The 9,717-nt window shown below is 39.3% G+C and overlaps 1 protein-coding gene across 1 annotated transcript; it reads left to right on the top strand.

Annotated features, from left to right (window-relative positions):
• The first annotated feature begins 409 nt into the window (after nt 1-409).
• c1ql4a (complement component 1, q subcomponent-like 4) lies at nt 410-7,771 on the top strand. Its single transcript, XM_042004068.1, has 2 exons — nt 410-1,126; nt 7,521-7,771. Exons 1-2 carry the CDS (start codon nt 584-586, stop codon nt 7,698-7,700), a joined length of 723 nt encoding a protein of 240 aa, XP_041860002.1. The 5' UTR covers nt 410-583; the 3' UTR covers nt 7,701-7,771.
• The last annotated feature ends 1,946 nt before the right edge of the window (nt 7,772-9,717 follow it).

The following is a 9,717-nucleotide window of genomic DNA, read 5'->3' as shown; positions in this document are numbered from 1 at the left end:
CTTGAAAGGAGATTTTTCTCAGAAAAAAATAAAATAAACTGTACTTCATCCAGCAAAACAGATAAAACCCCCACTCCTTCCTCCCTGTGTTTCATTTGGCAGCAGCTCTTCAGCATACCTTCACACAAACTGTCACATTGCCAGTTGGTTTCTGTTTGAAGCTGAAAATTCACAGAACTGTAGGACAAGAGGACAATGCAGAAAACCCCGAACTAGACTTGATGAATATCATGCTTTTGTGGTGTGTTCTTGCATATTTAAAATATTCCTTTTTTGGAATATTGTTTTTATTTTTTAAAATATAGACTTTTAAATATCTCTTTTTATGACTTTTTCCTTATTGGCCAACTACCTTTTTTTCTCTCTCTTTTTTTTGTCTTTGCACTTGATCAAACAATACTCTGATCCCACCCCTTCTCTTCTCCTCATATTCCTCCTCACCTTTTCATACGAAACTGGTTTTCTGTGAGGCTTCATCCTGGCCGGCACTATTCCAGCCAAAGGGGAAGAGGACTTCCTCACACTGGCCGCTTCGCGGCTCAGCCGCAGGAAACGTGTAATAGGAGCTGCTGTTGGTGTTGCAATGGTTCTGCTTCTCTTGGTGGCCATTCCCCTGTTGGTCCACACTACCAAAGGGGGCAACAGTGGAGCAGGGAGCCATTATGAAATGCTTGGAAGCTGCAGGATGGTATGTGATTCCTACGCTACATCTCAGCCAGGCCAGGAGCTGACAGCTGTGTCTCCACCACCCCAGGATTACTCTGGAAAGAAGATAAAGTCTGGGATTCGAGGGCCTCCAGGGAACCCTGGCCCTCCAGGAGAGCGTGGACCTCCTGGAGAACCAGGCAAACCAGGGCCACAAGGTCCACCAGGTCCAGGCCCTGGAGGCTATTCTCCCTCCATCTACACACCCAAAATTGCCTTTTATGCAGGGCTTCGCAAGCAGCATGAAGGCACTGAAATACTGAAGTTTGATGATGTGGTGACCAATGTAGGTAACTACTATGAGCCAAGCACTGGGAAGTTCACCTGCCCTCTGCCTGGCATCTATTTCTTCACCTACCATGTTCTAATGAGAGGTGGTGACGGGACCAGCATGTGGGCAGACCTGAAGAAGAATGGACTGGTTAGTAAACGTTGATGTGTGTGTATGTGTGTGTGTGTGTGTGTGTGTATGTACGAAGAAGTACAGGCATGTTTGTATATAGAATCAAGGGTGCACACTAGGCCGTGCAACAGATTTTTTTTTTCAAATGACCGTCCCGTTTCACCATTGACTCATATTCACCTCTGCAACATTGAGCTCTTCAGATTCAGAGCACATTCCACTTAGCAGGTGGCAACATGGCAGACAAAGAATGAAACAGCAATCCTTTTCCTCATTAAGGGGAATTCATGGTATACAGTCTAAAACTGCAGCCACAGATATTTGCACTCCCACATGTGCTATAGCTAAATGACAGGTGGCAGAATGCAGGCACTGCCACCCAAAGGAACAGTCTAATTAGTAAGTATCATACACAGAGTTTGATTATCACCTAAACAGAAGTGCAAAAGGGCACAAGAGAAATGTCTGTCAAAATGTGGACGAGTCAGTGTACACCTCAGCTAAATAAATAATGAATTTGATATTGACAGTCCACTCATCCACTACCTCATTCCCCAGACACTAATTAAAGATAGAGGGGCTGCTGGGGGGAAGAGGAGTGGAGAGGTAGGACAAATCATAGGGATTTCATCAGAGTCCAAATTCAGGAAACATTCTTCAAGATGCTTTTTAAATTCATTCATTGATCAAGGACTCAACACGCAAATTCTTTTTGCTTAGACCGTAACTTTCTAGACATGTAGTGTATCAAGGACCGTTCACACACACAGAGCTTAATGTAGGTTAATGCTGTGGATTGCCACCATTATACTTTAAAAATGCTGGTTAAAATGTCATTTTTTAAAATTGTAAAACTTAATTGTTTAAAATGATCCCTTACTTCTTTATTTTTGATTGTATATGCATAAGACCACAGAGGTGAATATGTGTTTAAGGCTGCCAACCCTAATATGCTGTATTGTCATTCAAGTAATTTTTCCAGCTAAATAATTTATTCATCTTTGATTAGATCCCCTGAACACCAGCTATACTTTCCTCTCCTACCTCATCCCAGCTTGTTCATTGACTCTCCATTAATTATCTTTTCACTCAGCTCAATTATTTAACCTCACCCAGGTCCATCTGACACCCATCAGGTGGCCTCTTTAAACAGTTTTGTTAAATAGAGCACTCACCTAACAGGGATCTACCCAAACAGAGCTGCTGGCTGATCATAAGAGAGTATAAATGAAATTCTGCAGAATGCCTGATCATGTTTGGAGTTATTGAAGCCCCGAGGCAGACGGGTACTCCGCCTGAGGCCAGTTAGTGACGAGGGTTTACTAAATGGGCACTGTGTTTGACAGGTTGCATTCCTAACCATAGAATCAAACAGCATGTTTTGCTGAAGGTGTTTGAGCTTTGTTGGAAATTAAGTCTCTGTTGTGTGTGTGAGAGTGTGTGTGTGTGTGTGTGTGTGTGTGTGTGTGTGTGTGTGTGTGTGTGTGTGTGTGTGTGTGTGTGTGTGTGTGTGTGTGTGTGTGTGTGTGTGTGTGTTTTATTCTCCCTACAAAGGGTTTATATAGTCCATACAGTTACAAAATTGCCTCTTGCTCTTTGTGGTTGCATTGTAATAAAAATGATTAACTTGTGTTAGTTAAGCAGCCAAATTCTAAAATATTGTGAGTTTGAAGGATTAAACAAAATGCCCTCCTGAAAACACTGAAAGCAAGAACAGAACAAGGCAAACGAGGTGATGGCAAGATCAGGGGTGGGGCAGAGGAAGATAGATGACTTAATGGAGGTTTGGAGACAGTGGGCTGGTAGACGAGGCATCTGGGAGGCTGGTGTTGAAGGCCAGGATGAGATCAGGCATGATGACCAATGGACACCCACTCAACACGTGTCGGCTTGACAAGTGATGAAGGTCGAACAGAGAGAAAAAAAAAACCCTTTGTTTATTATCCAGTTAAGCAAGTTCAGTAGTGCTTAAAAAATGGATGCTGAGAGATTGTTGGTTGTTTTGCTTCACTTTAACCATTGCTAATCACATATTTGCATTGGTTTTTAGATCGATATCTGTGTCATGTGACACGAGGGCTGTTTGAAGCTGTGCAGAGATCTCAGGAGGAAAGGATTCTGTGGGAATCCTATAGATCCAATATCTATTACCAACATTAAATCCCCACCCTGTAAAGTCAGCCCACTCACACCTCAGTCTAACTTTCACAAATCATTGCAGCATTACATTGCTCCAGAGCCAGGGGATTTGGATTGAAGGAGGTAACACTTCAGCTGCTTCCGTGCTTGTAATTGACTTGTGAAGGTTTGATAGATGGTTACATCCTGTTCTTGTCCTGTGGATTAACCATCATGTATTTTATCTGCACAGCTATTGAACATAAGGCACAAAATTAGTTACCCAGTCTGTGAAGATAATGGTTAGGTACTATGTCATTATGATACTTAATGAGTCAATGTTCATATAGCCTTTCTGAAAATAAATAGCTATAAATGCTTGTCTTGTCTTACTATAAATGTCTTTAATCATTCTGTTCCTAATTTCCTGTCAAGGAAGTATGATTTTTATATGACTTATTATTCCATCTTGGTGGCAGATGTTATTAAGATAGTTTATGATAAAGTTGGCACCCTCCTCATGCTATGAAGACAGGTAATATGTTACAAGTAGCTTCTCAACACAACAGCTCCAGTTCCCCTAATTAACTGGCTTGTGAGTGGCTCATCCAGTCATTTAAATTTCTAAAATGCTCATAACAGCTCCTTTGTATCTCTATATTAAATATTCTTGATAGAATATGCTATGTAGACAAATAGAAAAGCCTGCTGTCTTGGCTTGCATTTAATTTCTCCTTTTTTCCCCACCTGTCATGGATTCTTTTAATAGCTCTGTTAAAGGTCAAGTTATTTCACACAGTAATGTTAAAATGTCATCACTTGTTGTAATGACCGGTACCAGTATTAACTCTCCCAGTGAGGAAACATAGATGTATGCTAGAGGGTGCAATATGAGCCTTAGAAAGGCAAAGTGCAAGATACACAGTAGAATTACTTTTTAATGATGAGTGTCGTCTTTTGTGTTTAAAGGAGGTGGAAATAAGAAATTATTATGTACCTCAGATAATAAGATAAATCAATTCCTCTCACAGACCACTAGCTATAACACTGAATGGCAGGTAATAGCAATCTAAGGCACGGTTCAATGCTTAAGTCGCTTGTCGTCATGTAATCCCAGGGCTCCCAGTGGAGAGGGAATACCTATTCAATAAATATTCTATTTCCACAACATCACCCCCACCCTTCCCAGGTCTCCTACCATGTGCTGGAGTCCCTTAGGTAAGTTTAACAGCTACTTTTCTATTGTCTCCGCTCTAAGAGGTCAGTATATCACATAGAATGAATCCTGTCAGTTTTATTACCAGTGGAGCAAAGCACCACAGATAAAAACAAGACTTCATATACCCCCACATCTCTCTGGTCTCACAAAATAGCCTCGCTTGATCAGTCTGTTACTCTAGGCCCCCCTTCTTCAACTCTCTGGCCCTTGTTTTCCCCTCCCCTCCGTTCATTTTGTCTATGTCTATGTCTGTGTTTGCTCTGCGACTTTACTTGCAGAGAAAACGAAACGGCAGCTGCACCTCGATGCCATCCTCCTCCCTTCTTGTGCCTCCTTGCCTGTGGCCCTCTGTTCCCAGGCGTGTTTACTCGAAGTCCTATAATGAAAGGGCTAGGTGGAGACAGACGCAGCCACAGGCGAGCCCTGGGGGCCTTTGCCTCACGTCTCACAACCCTTCCAACTCCAGGATCAGAACTGTATGCTGCCTGGTTCACATGGATCAGTCTGTGTCCTCCAGCCATATCCATCTCCTTTGTTGGCTTCCTGTCCTAATCCCACCACAATTCCCTTTATGCCTCCCTGTCTTGTATCTGAATTAATGGATAGCTTGCATAATTCCTTCAAGCCTAGGAACATCAGTCGAAGCTGTAATTTATCTATCATACGTCGATAAAATGATCCATGCTGAGTGATCAATATTATTTTGCTAAACAGAATTAAAAAGTACATCTGAGATCATTAAAATCTAAAACAGCCTGAGGGGGGAAGAGATTTCCCCTATCTCATTCCAGTTTGACCAAAGTAATGAGCAGGGTGACATATGCCTACTATCAATAAAAAGTCACAACAACAGCATCACTGTCAAAAGCCGCCAAAGAGGCAAATGTGATATTGGCTGTCACTACATGCCAAGCAGAACAATATAACCTTTATGGCTGGCAAAATATGTGAGTTGCTGTTTGGAAGCTGTCCTGAGATGGGCTATAGAATGTGTAGTTCTAAACGTTGGACTGAGGGACACATGTGTCCCCCCCAAAAACACCCCAAACAAACAATATTACACTTTTACAAAAAAAAAAAAAAAAAAAAAAGGGAAGGTTGTTTTATATTATATCCAAATATATATTCCATAAAAAGTTTAAATGTTCAGGACTCTTGTTCTGTGCAGGCATTTGATGCCAATTGACTGTTATCATATTGTCTCAAAGGAAAAACGCAGTCCAGTTATGTGTTAGCTTGATCAGTAACTCTAGTTTAGTCATATGTGAGTGTGCATATTTGAACCAACACAGTCACATTGCTATTTTATTTTTCTGGAAACCACATGACCGTTCTGCTTCGTGATGGGCTGGTGACCTGGCCAACATCAGCTCCTGCCCCACAAAACCTTGAATACAATTAAATGGACAATTAAATACATACTACAGCAGCAACTGTTTTTCATGGTGAAATAAAAAGTTACTTATATTGCAAAACCAAGATTTTGTAATAAAAATGACTTTTATTAAACATGAATAGTCAGAAAACTGAATTTGTCTGCAATGGTGAGTACAGAAATTTTAGATTTAAGCAGATTATTGATGCTTAAATTTGCCTCTATGGACAACAGAATGTGAAATTGAATTAAACTGTTGTGAAGGTCTAACAACAGCCGTAATCCGTATTATGAATTTGCTGTTTAGCTGTGTACAACTTGGAAGATTTGCCTCTCTGCTACCTTAATTAATGTGGTTTCAAGATGACAGGGGCGTGCTTAACTGGTGATCACCATCATGCTGTACATCTGATATGAATCCAGGGCTGCATCTCATTTCGAGACACCAACAGATATAGCTCAGACAATAAAACACAACTTCATGGATGAGGAATGGTGAACAATGTGTCCAGAGAAGGACAAAATGGATTGGTACAGCAGGAAAAGAGCATATTTCTTAGCTACAGTAATTCAGGCTCTGCTGCTCAGCGATTGACTGTTTTCAAATTGATGCATGCTCAATGGGGAAAAGGGGTCCCAGTGATGGGAGTGACATGATGGTAGTTGAGTTGCAGATCATATTCTGAGGCTGTCATGGAGATGTGCATGACTTGTCTGGACGCTGACATAGATTGAGTACTCCCAGCGTGGATGGACACTGAGCCAGACACAAGGCCACTGATGGCTGACATATGTCTGATGATCTGAGCTGCTACACCAGAATTATTGATACATACTATTTAGGTTTTTTTTTTCCTGGAACTGCTACTGTTTTCTGCAATAATCAAAATAAAAACTCTGAAATTTAAATGATTTTAAACTATGAGCTTAAAGGTTTATACAGCAATAAGACTTGCCTCAGATTTCAAGATTTTCAATTTACATCAGTGCCCCTTCATGTCATATGACATGACGCAAGGCAGCAATATCACATGCTTGACACGTTGCATTAAAGATTAGTGTCATAAATGGACAAATCCTCTTTTTTGTAAAACAGTAACTCAATGAAGGCTTGTGTATTTATGTCCACACTGAGTAAGCCCAATTAAATGTGTTAACAAACAAGTAAAGATCCACTGCTGCTGGGTCAATAAGACCAAACTCACACAGAGAATGCAAATGTGAAACTGTCTACCCTAGCCACTCAATATCATGCATATTGAGCTGGCCTGGAATCATAAGCAACAGGTCAATAGCTGATGTGGATAGTAATGCTGTTTCTTGGCTGAGTTAGTTTCCTAACAGACAACCTGTTGTCCCCAGTGAGCCTGATTATCACCAGAACCCAATCAGATCTCCAACATGGAGACTCCTCCAATTCGCAGCTGATCAATAAGAAACCAAGTGCCTGTTTTTCACCTCTGGTGGTCACAGGTCACAGTCTCATCCATCTGTTTAACTGTCAGTATGGAGGTGATGTCATACTAATGAGTGCCACATTTAAAGCATGCTATAATTTGTCATAACTCCCCCTAAAAGAAGATAAATAAAATGTGCAAAAGTAGCTGCTGTAATCTAAGACTCTTTATTATTAAGTGCTGTCGAGGTGTCATTTGATCCAACTTTTAACTGTCAGTTTGTATGTCTTTATTTGACGACAGGTAAGAGCAAGCGCCATCGCTCAGGATGCTGATCAGAATTACGACTACGCCTCCAACAGCGTGATCCTGCATTTGGATGTTGGCGATGAGGTGTGCGTGCAGCTGGACGGAGGGAAGGTCCACGGAGGAAACCAGAACAAGTACAGCACGTTCTCCGGCTTCCTCATCTACCCAGACTGAATCTAATCAAAAGAGTGAGGAGTGTGAAAAAAAGAAAAAAGAAAAAAAATACCAACATACAAATATAAACATACTGACACTCATACAGACATGTGTGTGTGCAAATTAATTAATAAACAAAAACCTGCAGTGTAGACACAAATACAGCACATACATGCATGCATGCAAACACACATACACACACACACATATATACACAACCTGCACAGAAATATTGTGAGATTACATTAGGCTGCAAAAGAATTGAGTAAAAATAGACCTAATTGGAATTAATTCTAATTGTGTTGTTGATCAAACCATCATAAGAATCTGCATTTAATGCACCATTTGTGTGCAAGTTTTAAGTTAATAAAAAGTACATTGTAGGTGCAAATATTTCCAGACACTGAAATATCTTGAGTGTTACATGTCTGTATCAACTGTTATGAGAACAAGAATATAACAAACACCATGTCTGATCGTTTTGATGCAATAACGGTGTTGAAGATGCTATATAATAAAAAGGATAAAAGAGAGGTAAATCCACACTAAATGTTTTTATGTCAAGAGGTTTTTAATTTGACATGACTACACATTCTATGGCTTGCCTTTATTTTGTAACATATCATCTTAACCCCCCCCCCCCCCACACACACACACACACACTCCCCCAAACACACTTATTATTCAAAGTAAAATACCACTTTAATTCATTTTATTCATTCTTGTCATAATTCAACCTGTGTTATAACTGGTAAAGATATTTGGACACACATTTGATGCTCATTGTTTTCATAATTACATATTTAGCAGGATAAAACAACACATATGATCATTTCAACACATAGTGAATCATTTCAGTGTGTAAGTGCACATTGTAAGACTGTGTTAGTAGGTAAGGGTGGATACATAAAAACTGTAACATACTGCAGGTATAAAAATGACAGGTTCTGTGCTTCACTTAAATTCAGTATTGTACGATGCATTACAGGCATTTTTATGAATTTACACTGCCATGTGTATGTTTATTTTTTGAGAGACCCTGTCAAAGTATCATCATGTATAAAAACACTCCCTTTGAGATGGGCTATTGAAAACACTGAGTGGCCAATTGCTATTAAATACATCTATTGAAAGTTTGTCTGTGTTCTTGCTTGTAGTGTAACATAGTGAAGACTAGGGCTTAATATAAGCATGTAGCCTATATTGAAAAGTCATAAACCCATGCAGACCCCATGTTCAATTTTATTTGAAGTGACCACTTGAACTGATGGGTGGATTGGATATATGTCACGGTAATTTGAACTTAGAGCTAAGATTGAAGCTGACCACAGCCACTGCCTGCTACCACATGGATTTCCAATATGTCTCAAGGCACTGTGTAAGATATAAAAATGAATATAGCTATACAGATCTCAGCTTTTAATTGACAGAGCTACAAAAACTCAGTAATACATTTGAAAGGTTACAATGTATAAGTATAATTTTTAAACTAAACTGGTCCAGTGTTTGATTAGGCTAGATATTAGTTAATAGGGTTCTTGTGAAGTCCACTAATGACGACAAACTAGTGAAATTCTGCTCAGTTATTTTTAGAATTTATTGTATACACTCACTCACACACACACACACACACATATACATATATATATATATATATATATTGTCAATTTTCTTGTTTAAATGAATAAAAACAGCTCTTGCTCTGCTTTCATGGAAATTTGTGTATAGTTTGTGTAGTTTGGTCATCTTACCTAAAAAATGATAAATGGTCATTAAAATATGTTAAAAAATGGGATGACTGAAATTATAAAAAGTAACATAATGATGCCCTTTTATTCTTTTATTTTAAAAAAAAGATCATATCTTAAAAGTATCCCAAGTAAAGGTCATTGTTTTAAAAAAGTATCATCTATGTACATATACTGCCAATCTTTACATTTATAAATGATTCATGAATTAGAATCTACATTACAGCTTTATACATTTATGTATAATTTTATCAACTGCACTCAGTATGTTACAAATCAATAGTCCC

Source organism: Melanotaenia boesemani, chromosome 13, assembly GCF_017639745.1.
Source record: "Melanotaenia boesemani isolate fMelBoe1 chromosome 13, fMelBoe1.pri, whole genome shotgun sequence".
Classification (NCBI taxonomy): Eukaryota; Metazoa; Chordata; class Actinopteri; order Atheriniformes; family Melanotaeniidae; genus Melanotaenia; species Melanotaenia boesemani.
This window is presented reverse-complemented; position numbering and strand designations above follow the sequence as displayed.

Bases quoted from the DNA above. Each gene is read 5' to 3' on its own strand.
- c1ql4a (XM_042004068.1), top strand. From the start codon at position 584: ATGGTTCTGCTTCTCTTGGTGGCCATTCCCCTGTTGGTCCACACTACC. The intron at 1,127-7,520 runs GTTAGTAAACGT...ATTTGACGACAG, and splicing joins ACCTGAAGAAGAATGGACTG to GTAAGAGCAAGCGCCATCGC.